The sequence below is a fragment of the Odontesthes bonariensis genome, chromosome 1 (genome assembly GCF_027942865.1).
Source record: "Odontesthes bonariensis isolate fOdoBon6 chromosome 1, fOdoBon6.hap1, whole genome shotgun sequence".
In the NCBI taxonomy this organism is placed as follows: Eukaryota; Metazoa; Chordata; class Actinopteri; order Atheriniformes; family Atherinopsidae; genus Odontesthes; species Odontesthes bonariensis.
The window spans coordinates 32,385,792-32,404,591 of record NC_134506.1 but is presented as its reverse complement, the minus strand read 5'-3'; the positions used below and the strand labels follow the sequence as shown (position 1 = coordinate 32,404,591).

The 18,800-nt window shown below is 40.0% G+C and overlaps 1 protein-coding gene across 1 annotated transcript; it reads left to right on the top strand.

Moving 5' to 3' along the window:
* Positions 1 to 3,955: 3,955 nt before the first annotated feature.
* On the top strand, positions 3,956 to 17,808 carry mmp2 (matrix metallopeptidase 2). Its single transcript, XM_075464637.1, has 13 exons — positions 3,956 to 4,490; positions 4,687 to 4,913; positions 5,752 to 5,900; positions 6,466 to 6,594; positions 7,227 to 7,400; positions 8,054 to 8,227; positions 8,862 to 9,035; positions 9,328 to 9,483; positions 9,622 to 9,748; positions 13,699 to 13,835; positions 14,313 to 14,472; positions 14,768 to 14,877; positions 16,662 to 17,808. The coding sequence occupies exons 1-13, from the start codon at positions 4,341 to 4,343 to the stop codon at positions 16,763 to 16,765; spliced, it is 1,971 nt and encodes a 656-aa protein (XP_075320752.1). The 5' UTR covers positions 3,956 to 4,340; the 3' UTR covers positions 16,766 to 17,808.
* Positions 17,809 to 18,800: the final 992 nt, after the last annotated feature.

The window sequence follows — 18,800 nt, the reverse complement described above, 5'->3', positions numbered from 1 at the left end:
TTCATTTAATAGATAATTACTTAAGTTGTGATTGTTTTTTTTTCAGTTCTCATTACACTCCAAGGGTAAAAGAATACATCGAAATCCCCATTTGCATTACAGAACAGCAGATAATATGTTAACTGTGGCCAAGGTAGCACCCGCAGATTATGGGACAAAACATTTACAGATAAATAGTTGCAGTGCAGTATGAAATACTGGTGTAAAATGATAACTTTCTAAAGGTTTACTAATTTATATGTTAACAGTACCATAGAGGCCTAAGATTCCAAAGCTGACATCTGCAAACAAACAGCATTACAGCCAATGCACATCTCTCAAAACTGCACTCGGCAGATGGCAACATTACCCTCATTTTTCCCACTTGCATCATGCAGCATTTCATTTTCATCCGACAGTCCAGGTAGCAATGTTCCTGACTTATCTGGACTATCCATTTAGTGTGACGGCAAAATCAGATCCTTAGTGAAAAATTCATCCAGAAGTGTCAGCCTGCGTGCAACAAGCAGGAGCCATGGCACTCCTAAATACCACTGTAAATATTTCAGAATTACTAAAAGCAATCCTAGGTAAGCATTCATATTTCATATGCATGTCCTCGCACCTCAAGATATCTCTGAGAGTAATTTGTCTTTGATGTGAGGGAGGCATCAATATTTGAATTTCTTAAAAGATCCCACAAACAGGCTGATACAGTCTCCATCGAGAAACGCAGATTTAACAAATGATCTGTTTAGGAGACCTGAGTCACAGCTCAGATAAAACTTGTGAGTCATGCATGTGTTCTGAACGGACAGTCTTTGACTGTTTAGCATCACAAGGACTCTTGATGATGCTGAAATCGCTTAATGAGAACAAATCTTTGTAAAAGACAATATGAGTGATGTGAAGGATACCGGATCAAGATAAGCTCAAACAAAAAAAAATAAAAAAACAGAATAGGAATATAATTGATGCAGTTTTTTAAAAACGAAGGAGAAAGATGAAAGTTCTGCTGAATGAGAACACAAACTGTGAAGTGCTGTAGTGGGGTCAACCCTCCCCTCTTGCTTATTTCCATCTGCTGTTGCCAGCCTCTGCCACAGAGTGGTGCCAACGCTGCTGTCTTGGAGTGAGGCAGGGCCAGCCCCGTGTCCCATAAACACACACAAATCATTTACATGCTGTACTCATCAAAGGCAAGTCTTCCTCATCTCCGCCGAGACTTGCTGCTGATCTGAGCTTCCAATATTGCATCTCGGAGCGCTGCGGCTAACCTTTGCAACTGCCAAGAATGTGATTAATTTTTTAAATACAGCTGTTGACCTATTATTTTGATGGAGAAGAGCCACACGAGACACTCGTCTCTTCTCCTCTGTATAATGGAATGCATTATTGCATCAGTGTTTACAAGGCACGCTAAAGGAGAAACAGAATGAGGGAGAAAGCATTAAATAAAGCAATTCAACTAATGTTGCTCTGGGCCTCGTGCGCACACAAAATGTCAATCAAAACTCGCAATACTTTGATTTATCGCAGTTTGCTCTGGCAGTTGTATCTGAGAGAGGAGTGGTGACACAATGTGGAACAATAATTACCCTGCAGTGTTAAAGTCCTCCAGTGTCTTGGTGCATTCATAAATAAAATATGTTCAAGATAATGGATTTATGTTCAATAATTCATCATCAGAATGTTTCAATCTGAGTGATATAATATGTGTCACAGTATTCTGTAACACAGTGCTTCGCCAAATTAAGTTGAAACAGATTTATTGACAGGGCTGTTGCTGCATTCATTTACTCAGCAACCATTGCTTAATTACTCCTGCAAAGCAATAAAACAAACAATGCCAATAGGCTGATTCCAAACCACTCAGTGTCAGTTTTAACTACACACCCAGACTAACTATACATTCAAGCCTAGATAAAACACCACTGAGTATCACACACCATCCTCTCAAACACACTGAGAATCTGGGGGTTGGAGTGAGAGGAGAGCCGAGGGACTGTGATATTTGTCATTCATGACGCTAGCCAGCCATAGAGGGAGTTTGGTTTGATGACCCATCAGAGAATCTGTCAGGGTCCTCGAAAGAGCCAGAGGACCAGGGTGATGGGAGAGGGTGACATCTAGGTCTGCGGTCTGTTCAGCTGGACGGGGGTCAATCGGTTGACTTGAAGATCCAGAGCCAGCTGGAGAGTCATAATACGACTGGCCTTCAAGTCCAGAATGTCCCATTCCCAGTCGCAAGAGGAGGACAGGCTGGCTGGAGGAAGCCACTCACCCTCATAATTCATGACATGAGCCTCTGTGGTGTAGGACCAGAGCAAATATATTGCAACTTTGCATTAGGCTGCTTTTGTAATATAAATGGAAACCAGCGAATATATATTCATCAGGTAAATCTTAATATAATTTGCTGGCAACGAAAGCTTCACATGTGATTTGCTTACAGTGGTGTAAATACTGAAGTACAAGCCAGCTGTAAGAGTGTAAAGCATCCCATAACACCATGATGGGTTTAAATCAGCCATCTCAGCCACAAACAAATACAAATAGAGGAGATGCACTCACAATCAGAAGCAACAAGACACCTGTTTTTAATAAAGGCTACAGAATTTCATCGAAACACACAAGCATACATATATTGTGCAGTGCTCAAACCTAGGAGCAGCTTAAACATTCAGCAGGGGCAAAGAGAAGAAAACAATTTACATGCAAATCGAATGTTATCGTTTCAATCTCTTTATGCCTCTTTCTCCTGCAAAACTGCATTCATATGCACAAAGGCATTCAATTACTGTAGCTGTGGCTCAACTTTTCACATCTCAGCATTTTCTATTTGGCGAGGCAGGCCCATGTACATTTAATAGGTAGCCATTCTGTTTCCCAGCTCTGCAAGTGTGTCAGTTAGAGGAGATGGCAGCATGTATCAGTGCATGAAATAAAGCTCCTGTTCCAAAGTGACAGGCCCTGGATATTGTTGGCAAATGGATGTTAAATTCAACCACCAACAGCAACCCCCGCTATGAAAAATTAACTGTACTCTCGCTAAAGGGAAAGGAAATTGCTTTGCTAGATATACCACAAAATCCTGTTTGTAAGATATCCGCCTGTCTGATCTCTTTGAAAAAGAAGTCCTTCAGCTCTCCCTATTAAAGTCTCTGTTCAGAGTTATCCATCATGAAAGCGGAAACAAAAATATGTCAAAGAGAGTTACAGTAAATCCCAAATCTACGCAACAGACTGCAACTGTAATAATAATTAAAAAAAGACTGGCTCCAAAGGCCACGGGAGACAGTGGTGCAAGGCGTATAATAACCACTAGAGGGCAGCAGTTCTGCTGACTGTAAACCTCCTAATACCCGAGGCAGTCCGCTGATTAGGGAATATGAATCACGAGTCAAGTTACATTCTCGTTGATTCTTGGAGTCATCCTAAATCCCGAATTTCCAACACAAAAATAATATTTTGGGCAAAATCTTTTAACACTGTATCTGCAAATATTCATAAGCACTGATGGTTTACAAAACATGCTTTTCTTTTTAGGCTGCATTTTCGATGTTATGTACAAATGATAGAGATCCCTTCAGTGATTGTATTTGAATGGTTTGATTGCCTGTGGTTCACTATTCACATCATGCCACCAGATGTCAACGTACCACCTCTACTGCTTTTAAAAAAACGTTTGCTCTGTCCGCAGCTGGGTGTCGCTGCCTTCCCCCAGCAGCATTGTAACGGAATGAAATTGTTGCGCTCAAGAAGAGTCAGTGGAATTAAATGAGTCTGCGAGAGTGATTCATCCGATTACGTGGTGTTATTGTGACCTTCGGACAATAGTCTGTCTGCAGGGGGAAAGGGGTTTCTCAAGTCGTGTGGAAAAAGTTCGAAAAGTAAAAGGGTGGAGCAGGGATGCTGGCAGAAACAGATGTGCAGGATACTGGCAACACCCACTTCTGGCCCTTTAAAATGCGAATTGTTTTGTGTATGACTGAGAGAGGGACAGGACTTTGCAAGCAAGTGACATAGTTATCTTATTACTCGGTTAAAAAGTAACTTAGTGAATTGGTTTTTGGCGTTGCAGAAACAAGACTGAGTGAAAACTATAAAGTAGAAGTGCTGAAGGCTCCTCCGCTCCTCTTTCTCAACCTGGAGACTGCGCAGAAAGTGTCGGTAGGGGGGTGGGAGTGCATGAGCAAGCAGAACTGAGAAAGTTCAGAGAGCCGAGTTGCAGGACGTCCCGAAAAGGAGGAAAAAAAATATACAAGGAGGAGCAGAGGCAATACAGGCTGACTGGCTGAAAAAGATAACTCAGAGCAAACGGCATTTAACACACCTAAGATAGACTTAACCTGAGTAAAATGGACTTTCCGACGATATTTAGTTGTCGTCGGATTGTTCTCAAAGTGTTTTTGGTTCAGTTAGCCTTTCAAGCAGCAAATGCTCGCCCTTCTCCCATTATCCGGTTTCCCGGAGACGACTCCCCCAAAACAGACAAAGAAGTTGCTCTGGTAAGTTTATTGTCTTTTTTTTTTACCCCCCCCAGTGATATGTCAAAGTGAGTACATGAATTAGGTCTTTACTTTAAAAGAAGAAAAAGTGAACCGTTTGGTAATATTTGACACACTTTATTATTATTATTATTATTGTTATTTTTGAAAACATTTTCACTTGAACCAGTTCTTTTTTACTTTAACTCCCTTGTAGCACTATCTGAATAAGTTTTATGGATGCCCACAAGACAGATGCAACCTCATGGTGCTCAAAGACACCCTGAAGAAAATGCAGAAGTTCTTCGCCCTGCAAGAAACTGGAGAGGTTGATGCCAAAACTGTGGAGATCATGAAAAAGCCCCGCTGTGGCGTCCCAGATGTTGCCAATTACAACTTCTTCCACAGGAAGCCCATGTGGCAGAAAAAAGACATCACCTACAGGTTAGACGCTTAAATTACCTTCATTTTTCTGGTGACACGTTCACAAATGTATTGATGGAGGTGGCTGCCAGTGCATGTTAACTCTGAATTAGTGCTCAAATGATGACGTGATGGAGGCTAAGCACTTTTGTCCATGAAAAAAGGGACTGCTAAATTTTAGTTATTCGAACTGTCACATCAGGATTTAATTTACAGCATGATGCTTGACAATCTTAACCCATCCCAAAAGCTGCCTGTGAACAAAAGCATTTGAGATATTGTGAAATGATTCTTGCCCCCGCCTGAACTCTAAACACATCCACCCTCGCTCCCTCAACTCCAGTTACCCCCCTCCCCCTCTTATGTCCTGCTAACACCAGCATTCCTACACAGTATGTGTCAGGGCCCTTGTTTTCATTCTGTTTGAGGTTGACAACAGTGTGGATTTAGTTTACTTACATTAGCAGTTTTTTTTGGTGCCCTGATCTTTCCAGCCCGTCTGCCTTTGTATTTGGAAGAAAGACTGCAAGCCAAAAACAATAACTGAGATCTTAGACTGTTTTCAGGAAAAGCGCTTGGTAGACAGGCATAGTAGATTGTGTTGGTTTGTAGCCGAAAAAAGTTTCAGGAAGCGCTCTCACAGATGACTCATACAGTATTTGTCCGGCCTCATTTCCATGGTCTTCAGTTAAAAACAGAGAGGAACTCGCTTGCTTTGCAAAGTTTGTCACACAAGCACCACTTTTGCAGAATGAGTTTTAAAAGCTGATTACAACAGCTTTTTGTTATTTTGATGGAATCTGTTTGAATCTTCCTTCTATGTCATGATTTCTAATTATTTTCCCTGAACCTGTTGTAGAATCCTGGGTTACAGTCCTGATCTGGATGAGGAAGTCATAAATGACGCTTTCTTCAGAGCCTTTAAAGTGTGGAGCGATGTCACTCCGCTCACTTTCACCCGCATCATGGACGGAGAGGCTGACATCATGGTTAATTTTGGTCGCAACGGTATGCCATGTGTATATTAGTGGAATTTCATGTGTGAAACGTACTGTGAATATAGGCATCCGTGATGGCAAAATGTTGATAATTTCCCCCAAAAACTGTAACTGTGTTTGTCAACATAAACAACTCATAAGATCAAAATGCATAGTAACTATTTAAGCACTCCACCAACCAGAAAACAGTTGACTAAAAGTTCACTGGCCTGTAGACTCATATCGGAGGAGCAGTAACACTCATGTTTTCTTGTGGCTCTGCCCTCCGCTATCGTATATTTTAGGACCACATAAGAAAACAGTGGGAATTGTGGTTCTAACACAGGTCATTCCAGTCATTCCAGCTAAAATAAGCCCTTGATACTTTACTTACAGTGTTGTAATATCTTTCTGTCTAGCCATAGCTAGAAAGGAATCCAGTAATAACAGGGGAAGACAAACAAAAAGGCTATGCTCAGACTTAATTAAATTGTTGTTTTAAAAACAGGACTATGAAATACACATGCAAATGTCACATCACGTCAGAAACCGCAATTTTTCTTAGTTTTCTTTTTTCCTTGACATTTTATCAACAGAGCACGGGGATGGATACCCTTTTGATGGCAAGGATGGCCTCTTGGCTCATGCCTTTGCCCCGGGGCCAGGAATTGGAGGAGACTCCCACTTTGATGATGATGAGCAGTGGACCTTGGGAGAGGGCCAAGGTAAGGGAGAAATGCATCAGAAAAAGCTTACTCGTATCTTATATCTGCAGGTGTTCGTGCATTGCACTGTTTATCATTTGTATCAGTTTGTCCAAAAGATAGGAGGATTTTGTCGTCAATAATTACTTAACAATCAAAACAGCTTTATTACCTCAGGTGAGATGGGGACATCGACAATACTAACTTTCTGGCACTTGATATATGAAAGTGCAGCCATATGGAAGCTGAATAGAAAAAAAAAATGGCCATTGCACACATTTGTATTCGTACACAGTGACCCAGATAGTTTCGCTCTGAATATTTGTCATTATTAATATCCTCGTCTGTGGATTTACAAATTGTGCAGAAACATTTTTTCCCCGTGCTTTAGAAAAACCTTAAAACGGATGATATATTCGATGAGCAGGGGTTTTTATTATGTAATGTTACTCCATGTGGACTTTACATTATACTGTCTGGTAAAGAAGTTTTCAAAGCCTGCTTTTTAACAGCTTTCAATATTCTTGAGGCAGCGACTTACTTCTTGCAGGAAGCTGCTTGGTAAAACTGTAGAGCATGATTTATGGTAAATGAGTTAGGACATTAAAAGGCATAAGTACAAGCATGTTTTTTTTTTTTTTTTTTTTTAACAGTTGTGAAGGCGAAGTTTGGAAATGCTGATGGAGAGTTCTGTAAATTCCCCTTCCTGTTCATGGGCACCGAGTACAACAGCTGTACGTCTCAGGGCCGCGATGATGGCTTCCTGTGGTGCTCTACCTCTTACAACTTTGATGAAGATGGCAAATATGGCTTCTGCCCTCATGAATGTAAGTTTCTCAACTGGTTCTCCCATTATAAGCACATGTATATACTGCAGTGTCCCCTAACACATTTGACTTTTGCATCTTCAAAAGATTTATGACTTTGTAGCCCCTTTTTATCTTTGCAACAGTGGTATCACATCCAGCTTGCGTCATATAGAACATTTAGTGTTTTGGTGAGTTGAAGCTGGCAAATGCTTCATATCAGATTATTGTTATATTCACAGCTGTTCCTCTGATTTTGGACATGAAGAAAGTAGGTTGAACCATATGCCAGGACAGTGTTGTTGTCTTCATTTGAAGTGGATTATGGAACATTTCTTTTCCAAGTTACTGCCCCACTTTAGAAGAGGAGGCTTTGTCAGACGTTTTGTTTGTCTGTGTCTATGTTGCTGTCAATGATGCTAACATTATCATATGCCTGTTACAACCAACAGCCAAAGTACACATGTACAATGTTCTTTCATATGATGTGAACATGAGCAAGGTCTGTTTGCAGCGGAGTTGCCTATTTTGTTTGGCTTCTGCATTTCTGTTAAAGAAAGAAAAAAAGAGTACTCAATACTTACTCAAAGATGTTGTATTGCCGTCATAGGATTGCAATATGTGTAATGCCGTTAGGTCCTCTATAAAACTTAACTGTTTGTTTTGCTTTGCAGTACTTTTCACCCTGGGTGGAAATGGAGACGGTGCTCCGTGTAAATTCCCATTCACCTTTCAGGGGGAGAAGTATGACAGCTGCACTACGTCGGGCAGAGATGATGGTTACCGCTGGTGTGCTACTACTGAAGACTATGACCGTGACACATCCTATGGCTTCTGCCCCGAAACTGGTACGTGGCATCATCAACCATCTGATTTCCCCTTTGCATATCAGCACACTACCTTGGAATCACTACACGGTACAGGGATTCTCCAGCTGGGGTTATTTGGTCTTGGTCATGGTCAGCTGAATAGCTGTTAAAGTATTTTAACATGGAGTGGTGGAGCTGATTTTCCATTCTGTCAGTGTGACTGGTTTTAGAAGTAGAGGGAGAGCAGGAGAGAAGGATACAGACAAAGAACAGTAGGATCATTTGAGCTTGTGTCAGGTTGTATTCGATTAGGACTGTAGCTTTGTTGCAGAACTTTGTGTGAGAACTTGTGCTTTTTAAAAAAGAAAAGGAAAAAGAGAAAAACAACACAGAACTAGTGTTGCCAGATTGAAAATGATCTTTCTTTGAAAGGAAATCAATTTGGGCGGGTACTCATTGGGTTTGTGCCTTGTGGATTAGCTGTTGATGGTATTTGGGTTGTGCCAACTGCTGTCATGGTGCTATTTTCAATATCATCTGTACTCATTTCACATTTCAATGCAAAGAAAACTTGACTGGAGAAACATTTCTGGCATATAAATCAGTTAATAAGTTACTAAAGTTCACTAAGCATACCGTTTTAATAGATGTTGCCTTGTGTTGCCGTGTTTAGCGATGTCAACAGTGGGAGGAAATGCAGAGGGGGGCCCCTGTGTCTTTCCCTTCACCTTCCTCGGAGACAGCTATGATTCCTGCACAACCTCTGGACGCAGCGACGGCAAGATGTGGTGCGGTACCACCAAGAGCTATGACGATGACCGCAAATGGGGTTTCTGTCCTGACCAAGGTATGAATGTATTGGTCATCAGTATTTCCGAGCAGTTCCTGCTATAGTTTTAGGTGAAAGCTGCCAAGTGGATTGACCACAAAGGAAAAAAACAACAATGTTTTTTTTTCTTTTTTGTCTATCTCAGTGTCAAAAGTCTTTCCAACTAGCAGGGAAAATAAGTAATATGTCAAATAAATTCAGTCAGGATGAGTTGAATTAAGTCATGCAAACCTTCAAAGAAACCTGCTTTTTTTCCTTTGGAAACATTAGGAAATAACTCATGCACTCATTTGATTGGACTTGCTTTTAGGCTACAGTTTGTTCCTTGTGGCAGCCCATGAGTTTGGCCATGCTCTTGGTTTGGAACACTCTCAGGATCCCGGAGCACTGATGGCTCCCATTTACACTTTTACTAAAGACTTCAGACTTTCTCATGACGACATCCAAGGCATCCAAGAGCTCTATGGTGAGGAAAACTATAACGTGTACCTGCTTTCTAAAATAGTGTTTTTTTGTTTTTTTTTTGTCACCAGTGAAGATTTGGTTACACTGAGTGTGTAGTTTCTCCCTCAAAAATGTAATCTTCTGATAAATCCTATGACAGGTGTGTCAACAGACAAGCCTTTGTCTCCAACCCAGGGTCCTGTCACTCCAATGGAAATCTGTAAAGTGCCGGTTGTCTTTGATGCTGTTGCACAAATCAGAGGAGAGACCTTTTTCTTCAAAGACAGGTAATTCTTTTAAAAAGAAGTCTGCTAATGTTGTTTCAATGGGGCCAAGGAGTAACGCATAAGCCATGAACATTCTCAGGTGTTGACATGGTATACAAGCATTGATTTTGTCACTATCTTTCTTTAGTCTCAAATGCAATGTGAAGGCTGTTGTTGACTCTTTTGAACCTTACAGGCATTGCCAAAGTCTGGTAGAATTTCCCGTCAGTGAACCACAAGAAGAATCATTCAAACCTAAATTGCCCAGTTCAGCTTAATCATTTATATAACTGAAACGAAGCAGCTTAAAACATTTTGGTTTTTGTAATAGTTCCCCCATAAACAATGATCAGTTTTACATGTTTTTTTCAGTTTGAATACTGTTTGTCATATGGTAGTCTTGTTTCACTAGAACATTGTGATTTGAATGTTTGATGTGGCAATTAGTAAGTGGGCAAAACAAACTATTCATTTACTCATGCAGTGACAGCCAAAATAGTCATTAGTCATAAACACAGTCTGCAATCCTCTTCTCCACCGGCGCCAGTAAATCCTAAGTTTTGTAAGCTTATGGTGTGTCTACTGGCTATGGCTGCGTAGGAGAAGAGATTTGTGAAGTGCTTTGTGTCTTTTTGAGTCAGTGTGTTTTCCTGCATGAAGGTGAACATTTTCAGACAGAAAATGCTAGCTTGCTCGAGACAGATTCCTCCGAGAGACAAAGAAATGATAATATGGCTGAATAGGAACTATTAAAGCAACTGTTAGAACTGTTAAAGCACAAAAAACGCATAAGCAGTAGTGTTGAAACATTGACTCTTTGCAATTTCAAGGGTAACAGAATTGTATATCTGATGCCGCTACTTTTTGGAATGGGTCCAAAACAAACAGACCAGCAGGTCTCCCCACCACAGAGTCGAGTCTTTCAGTTTTATAGTTTGCTTCACTGAGAATATTAAGTTAGAACCCGAGAGAAACAAGCCACAGTCTTGCTCACAAATCCTCCTTTAACGCAGATTTGCAGATTTAACTTTTCACCCGGCTGTGTCTCTTATCCACACATTTACTGTGAGCAGCAGAGCAGCACAAAGACTCAAAGAGTGCTCTGCGGACCATGAAACTTTGGGCCACTTTTTTGGAACTCAAGCTGAGCTGAAACGTAATTCTCTTTGAAGCTTTACTGGGCTAAAGATTTCGACAGACACAGAAACACGAACATTCTGTGTATCACCATTGCTGCTGTTCTGTGATCTCTGAAAGTGGCCTACAGGTTCAAACATGCCATCTGAATATTTATGGGGTAGTCTTGTTGGGTATCAGAAGAGTTGATAATCATTATCACTGCATACCTTATTTGAGTTATGAGGCCATTTCTCTAATTGATGACAGTAACAAAAGCAAGACTGATTTGAATCAGCATCATCAATGAAACCATTTGAAGGCAAAGTCAATCCTGTCAATCAGAATTAGAACAGTATAAAGGAGACAAAAGTACATAAGTAGCAGCACTGAAAGCAATAGTAGTCTGTAAGTGAGTTCATTAGGCTTTAAGATGGTTGTGGTGAGCATTTGATTGAAATTTAATTTGCTAATCGCAACTTGGGCTTCGTTTGCATCCAGTTCAGACACGTCTAGCAGCACTGTTACATCTTGTCCCTGTAATTTTCTGTGTTGCATGACACAAATGTTTTATGTTTCCTTTTTAAATGTGAGCATACACTTAAAGACTGAGAAGTGAACTTAAGTTGAGTGGAAAAGAAATAAAGACAGAGGCACTTTCAAGGCACTGACATGAATTAGAGAACGGCACCCATCTAGTCTCAGACTAGCAGAGATTCAGTGTATACAAGTTGATCTTATTTGATGAGTTGCCTGAAGGCCATCTCAGTGTTGTGTTCTGCAGAGCTTTGGTACAAGAGAAGCTTCACGAAAATAGATCTGCTCTCTCGCTATGGGGCTAACACTTACATGACTCCTTCGTTGTAAAAGAGGATTCCGTCTTTCTGCTGAATCAGCACAAGCACAATGTCGGACAAATCTTAATATGGTGCAGTGAGTAATGCTTGTAGCACTCCCATAGCTCAGCATAAATGTGCGTCTGTCTGTCTAGACTCTAGAGGTTTAAGGAAAAGGCCATTATAAAGTCTGCCCTATAGAAACATCCTGCAGATTAGATTTGTTGCAAGTAACTCACTCATTTGCTTGTATCCAAGCACATAGCAAATGCAGGGTATTTACAACAGAAAGTATATCTTTTAGGTGGTGAAAACTAAAAAATGAAAAAGTTTCATTCCTGCTCAATATACCAACACTAGCATGTATTATATTGAAAGACTTATTGAATCACCACCTTGCCAGAAATACAACAGAGGGACGAAAAGAGTATCTGTTGACAGGACAGCCAGAACATTTGCTGTTTTAATGAAAATTTAATTCTAAACAAGTGCAGCTGCCTTCAGATTTTGTGCTGCACACTGCTTGAGTCAGGAGTCACACAACATCTAGGTTACTTACATTGTAATGTTTTGAAGCAGCATATTTGATGAAAGACTGTGCTCTACACTTACAGCAGTGATAAAACCGCTGTGTTTTGTGTGGCCGCGTCTCACTTTAATGAAAAATGAAAAAGTCATAGTATTAAGCTTTGTTTGTATTAGCAGTTCTTTCAGTTGGTGAATATTGAAGGATTTGAAAATTACCCACATCTGCATCTGGATGCTGTAACAATTTTCTTCAAATGTAAGGCAGTCTAAGACCTCAAGCAGGACCTGTGATCTCTACCAACAAAAATGGCCTTTTGGCCAAGAAATTGCTGAACGTACACATGCTGGATGGCTACAGAAGAACTTATGGTGACTAGGGTATCGTTAAAAAAAACAAAACAGAATTACTATAAATCAGACACCCTTTAACTGTCAGGTGGTCTTTTTACATAACCTGCCACCCTTACACATTCCAGCATGAGATTTTCTTAACGTGTTTCATAACATAAAACTGAGTGGGGTCTAAAATCCTGTTAAGTGGACATAAGTGAGGCTGCCATGTCTTCAAGAGCTGTGTCATAACACACGGTCGTCCACCGTCTTTAATACAGGGTTATAATACTACTTTGATAACTACAAATACAAGATCAATGGGTTGCCTATTTAAAGAGAAGAGGGGTCTAAGCATTTATGTATTCAAACTGTACTAAATGAAAGGTAAAACAAACTGAATGGAAAAAGCGATTCAGAAATCTGAAATATCACTGGTGCTTTGCAGAAATCTCTTGCTGTGTCCTGAGAGTCTGTCCTCTCTGCGAGCCCTCAGGCAGATATTGTTTTTGACTTTCAATTAAATATGTGAGCGACTAAAAGACAGGGGGAAAAGATTAAATCAAAGCTTTTATACATACTGAAAACCCTCTGGATATTGTTTGTGCTTGACATCAACTTAGCAGAGTGATTCACAAGAGCACATCTATGATAACAAAATTTGCAGATTGTTAGTTCAGGCTGGGATATGCCTCATCTTTCATCCTGACAAATTACATATTTTTTGTTGCATGTCTTATGTATGTTTGTTAGTTTTATTCCCGTCTTCGCGTCATCTTTATGACACTTATTTTTGCTATTGGCAGATTTTTTCTTTCTAAGAAATAGGTCAGTGGAAAAGAGTTTGGGAAGCTGCTGCTGCTGTGCAGCTGTATATTGGAAATCCAGGCAAGATGGGTCTTGTTCCGCTGGCGTCTGCAGTGTTAGTCCTAACGAGAACCAGATGCTCATGAATCAGGCCATTGTGGCTGGCTGGGCCAGTGAAGCACTTGCACTAAGCCCCACGACACACACACACACACACACACGCACGCACGCACACACGCACACACACTCTTTCTTCGCATCAACCCCCTTCTGCTCCCCTTTCACTCTCACTCTGATTTCATCTTCAACTCATCTACCTTACGATCGCTCACCCACTCGTTCTCTCTCTGCCAGGTTCCTGTTCAGGTCAGTCAACTTCCGAAGCAAGCCCACTGGCCCTATGCTAGTGGCCACCTACTGGCCTGACCTGCCTGCCAAGATTGATGCTGCCTATGAAAACCCTGTGGAGGAGAAAACAGTCTTTTTTGCAGGTATGCAGAAGAGAGCAAGAAACTAAAGAAAGTGCAAGTCTAGATCTTTCTGAATAATGATGTCGTTGCAAGCAGATCCATTTTGTATGAGATATGAAGCGTTTTCCTCACTATTTTACCACCATTTTACCATTTGATCAGCCATTTCTATGAACTGAAATATTAGGAGTATCAGGAATGTTGGCTGAGCACTCTTGTGTGTGTGTGGTTAGCACTTGAGATGTTCCACCATAGTTATTAGTGGTATGTGATACATTCTCAGCATCGTCCTAATATGACAAGTTTCCTGAATACTGATGAGATTTACAAAATATAGTTGAGGATTTAATGGCTTGGTGAATAGCTGACCGATGATCTCACTCTGGATTTGTAGGAATAGGGAACAACTGCTTGATTTAGAAAGTTAAAAAAAATGTTCTTTCCATTAGTTTAATACATGACTAAGTTTCTACTCTTTTTCTGGCTCTTCTATCCTAGGCAATGAGATATGGATTTACAAAGCAGATGAGCTGGAGAGAGGATATCCAAAGAGGCTCTCCAGCCTTGACTTACCCACTGATCTTTCACATATCGACGCTGTCTTTAACTTCAGGAAGAACAGGAAAACTTACCTATTTGCCGGGGACAAATTCTGGAGGTAAGGAGAGGGAAAGCTTATGCAACCATTTATAACCATTATCTGACCCACCATAGCTTGAGATGTTGATGTCATAGCCTCCTGTTGCAATATGCATCTGGAGTTAGTCCTTGTTGAGACTTAAACTGTACTGTCAAGCACAATGGATATATTAGACCTTACACAACACGGGATTTTGTAGTGCAGGTGACTCACTTTTTTCTCTGGAAAGAATGAGTCTGTGTGTGCGTGGGGGGGGGGGTTCTGAAGCAATACTTTAAAGATTCACTTTTCTGTCATTGTTATGTGTGCACAGATACGATGAAGACAGGAAGAAAATGGACCCTGGCTTTCCCAAACTTATTGCTGATTCCTGGAATGGCATCCCAGATGGCATCGACTCCGCCTTCAGTCTGAATGGCATTGGTAAAAAAAAGAATAAAATTGCTAATATGTTTTTTTATGATTGAGCATGTGTGAAAGTTCTGAAAGATTTGCAGAGGGAAATCTAACCCGAAACTAGCAGTAAGGTTATGAATTGAAAAAAAATAAAACACTAAAATTTTGTGGCAAACTCTACATATTATACACAGCTGACATATATGGAAAGGGTTTTCAAAATTAACCATATATTTTAACAGCATTTTCCATTAAGCAGCATTGGATTCAAGCCAAGTCATTAAAGTTTAACGAGGCTAAGAGTCTACCCATGCTGGAAACTTTGTTAGACACAGCAATGCTTTGATCTGAGTACAGTTAACTTGTTTACAATTAGAAGTATGGTATTAGCATGCTATTATTTGCTAAATAGTTTTTTACATAAATCCCAGCTTTGGCAGTGGATGCGTGTCCTTCCCTGCAAAAGATGGCAAAACACTTCACATAAAAAAATTGATATCAACCTCATGCTAGTAGTCGAGGAATGTTAACACATTTTGAAAAGAAATTGAGTTTGATGGCGGTAGAACTAGAGGGCTGCAGCACTCAACACGGCATATCGTAATTTCACATTTTTTTAGATGGCTTTTTCACTGTGGCTTTGTGCTACTACTGTGTTGTTAGTATGTCTAATTATGTAAATCCTAGGAGTTTTGTGCCTTCATTGCTTCTGTATTTTGTTGCCATAAATAGCTATGGGATTGTTAGATGATTATCACTAGAGAGCTGCATTGGGATTGAGATCCCTGCGGGACCTGATGCAAATCTTGCAGGAGTGTGCAATAATGATCAGAAATCCAGTGGGAGATACTGTGGATTAACAAAACAGTTTCATGCAGGGTTCTGTTTCCAACTAGAACTTTACAGAAAGAAAAAAATACCAGTCTAATGGTTGTTGAGATATCTTGATCTGGACCAAGGGATGAACTGGTTTGCATCATAATCCCTAGACTTTTTTCAGTTTTAACACTGCAGATTTTACTGTCTGTATATTCCTTCTGGTAAGTTGTAGGAACATCTAATCAGCTCTATGAGTGATTCTGGAACTGTGCCTCTGACAGTAAAACTCCCAATATTGTGGAATTAAGAGGGAGCTGCCCTCACAAAAATGTCAGCAAATGAGAGAGGAAAGTGAATAGTTTGAAAGTTAAGGAGTGCTCTGTAGCCTGACCGTGATGGAAGACAGGACTGTGAGTGGGAGAACAGATGCTTCATGTTGCTGACTCAGTAATTTGATTTGCAGCAAGTAAGTGACACATAATAGTTTATGATGACTTTGTCTGCTGGGTAGAAGGCCATTGCAGTTTTGGTGCAAGACATAGATGATGGTACATTTTTGGCATGAAAATCGCAGCAAACATGTTGTGAGGCGGTCACAGTCAGCTAGGAATCCATGAGGTTAGAGACTTTTGCCTTGGGATTTTTCCATCACTACTTTTCTAACATACACACAGTACTGTAAGCATCACATAGCCCCATCCCCACACAGTGAATACACAGATTTATATAAAGCAAGTCTGTGACCATTGACAGAGGTACCTCTGTATGCTGTTTGAGTAGCATAAATCAGAGAGAGACATGTGCAACTTTAGCTTCTGCAGAGCCTGATTTGGTATATTAATGCTTGCCACCGTGATTGAAACTGAGTATACTGCTGATGTAATTCTATACAAATGTGATTGTTTTACTGTTGTTGTACAATAGTTTCACCTCTTTAACACAATCTAATTTAAAATAGAAATTCTAAACACCATTGTGCTTGCCTTTAACAGATTACAGCTATTTCTTCAAAGGAAACCACTATTTCAAACTAGAAGACAGCAGCTTGAAGATTGTCAAGCTGGGTGAAATCACAAAGGACTGGCTTGGTTGCTGAGCAGTAAAGTGTTTTGCAACAGGTAATGAAGGTCTCGTCTCACGAGGACATTATCATTGTATCGCACACAACTTGAGGTTGCCACAGTGCACACTGTTATAAGTTTTTATCCTGGCAACTCAGCATGCTTCACTGGGACATATGTCCCCCCCAGCCTGTATAATCAGTGTCCAGCTGTGTAGAATGGCACAACATGATCTTCTACTCAGGCTGAACATATGCAACTGGGTATTTGCTTTATTTCCGTGTCATTTGTCATTTAATTTGTCATGTTTATGAAGATCTATAAAGATATGTACCCCCTGTTTCGTTGTTTTTAATGTTTTTTAATCATAAAATAAAAATAAAAAGTTTGACATCGGGTATGTCCATACTGCATTGAACGCAGTGCTATTATGTGCAGTGAGATATTGCTGATTTATGAAAATTTGATTCTGAAGACACTCTTAGACCATATGAGGATGTTGGCTGTGGCTATGATCTATGTCCATTGTAAAAAGTCTAGTTATATAAATGTATCCATTTTGATTAATTTTCTCATTGTTGTGCAATACATTTGAAAAAAAAAAATGAATTTGCACAATGTGACCGAAACTGGTGCTTTTAGAAATCACTTTTTGCATATAGTCCTACATATATTCCGTATGTTTTATATTATGTGTAACTATGTCTGACAGGACTACTTAGTATCCTCTGGAGGTTGGAAAGTAGCATTCACAGGCACCCATTTTTCTTCGTTTGGTTAGCACTTTGTATAGGACTATACAAGGGAACTGCACCATAAAGAGACCAGATATTGCCATGGCAACTCCATATTGCATTGGCCCTCACTAATGGTACAGATTAATGGCACAGGTTGCCTGAAGGGGCTAGTTTTTCTGGATGATGGAATCATAATAAGATTACTGCAGTAGCATTGTTTACTGATGTTTTTATATAAAGTTTTCTATCTTGAGTTTTAACAATGTAGTCATTATGTCTTGTGTTGTTTTTAATGCTTGTGCACTTTGTTTCTGTCATCAATAAAGATGATCAAAATATAATGAATTTCACATGCTTGAATGATACAGTTTCAAATCCTCACCACCAGTCTTATGGATTCATAAAGAAAATACTTTAGAGTCCTGGTCAATTTTATTAGTTCACCTTGATTTTTTCAGGAAAAAAGACACCATCCTACAGGAACCCTGAAACTTGGTTTTGCTTGATGGTGTTGGGTTGAATTGCTTCCTCTGGTTTCAAGGACATTAAACATAACAAACAATTGAATATTCAAAGGCTTTTTAGCATGAAATGTGTTGGATGAGAAAACTAGGTTTGGGTTGAAGGCCATGGGTCTTTCAGCAGGAGAGTGACTTGGATATTGCGTCCTCATATACACAACCAGGCCTAAGAAGCAAGAGATTGACATAAACTGAGCAATTTTTGAGTCCTTTGGGGAACTGCTGAAATCTACCATTGCAAGTACAACTTCTCTGTCATCAACCGTCATTATGTAGCCTATGTCATTCTGCAGGCTCCACTGCTAGGAACTTAAGCACATAGCAACCACAAACTACCGGCACACAGGAGCAAGAAGCTTCCAGATGTGCATGTGGATTGTTGTAAGAAGCATTTAAAGGCTATCATGGCAAAGACTCTGCAACCTAATGTAAAAGTCTTTGTTGTTGTTCAAAATTTTTTTGACATTTTTATGAAATATCCTCATTTGACAGAGTTTGTTAAATTGCGCTTATTTCTGCGGATATTCATGTGTTTGTTTAAAGATTACAGGCACTGATTAAAGAAATTTGGTCTAACCAAAGGAAATTTTCTTGTCTGACTGCGCCATCTTGTGGACGTCCAGAAGAGCTCGAAAACTCATCTTAATATCTAAAAATGATCCCTTTGACTAACTGCTGGCTGTTCTTTGTGCATTTCTACAAATGTCTTCGAAAGCATTTTCTGCATTCCTGTGTCTCCTCCTCAAATATCTCCGCACACATGCGACACTAGTTAACTTGTCTCTCTGATCTGACTTGAAATGTATTCAAAA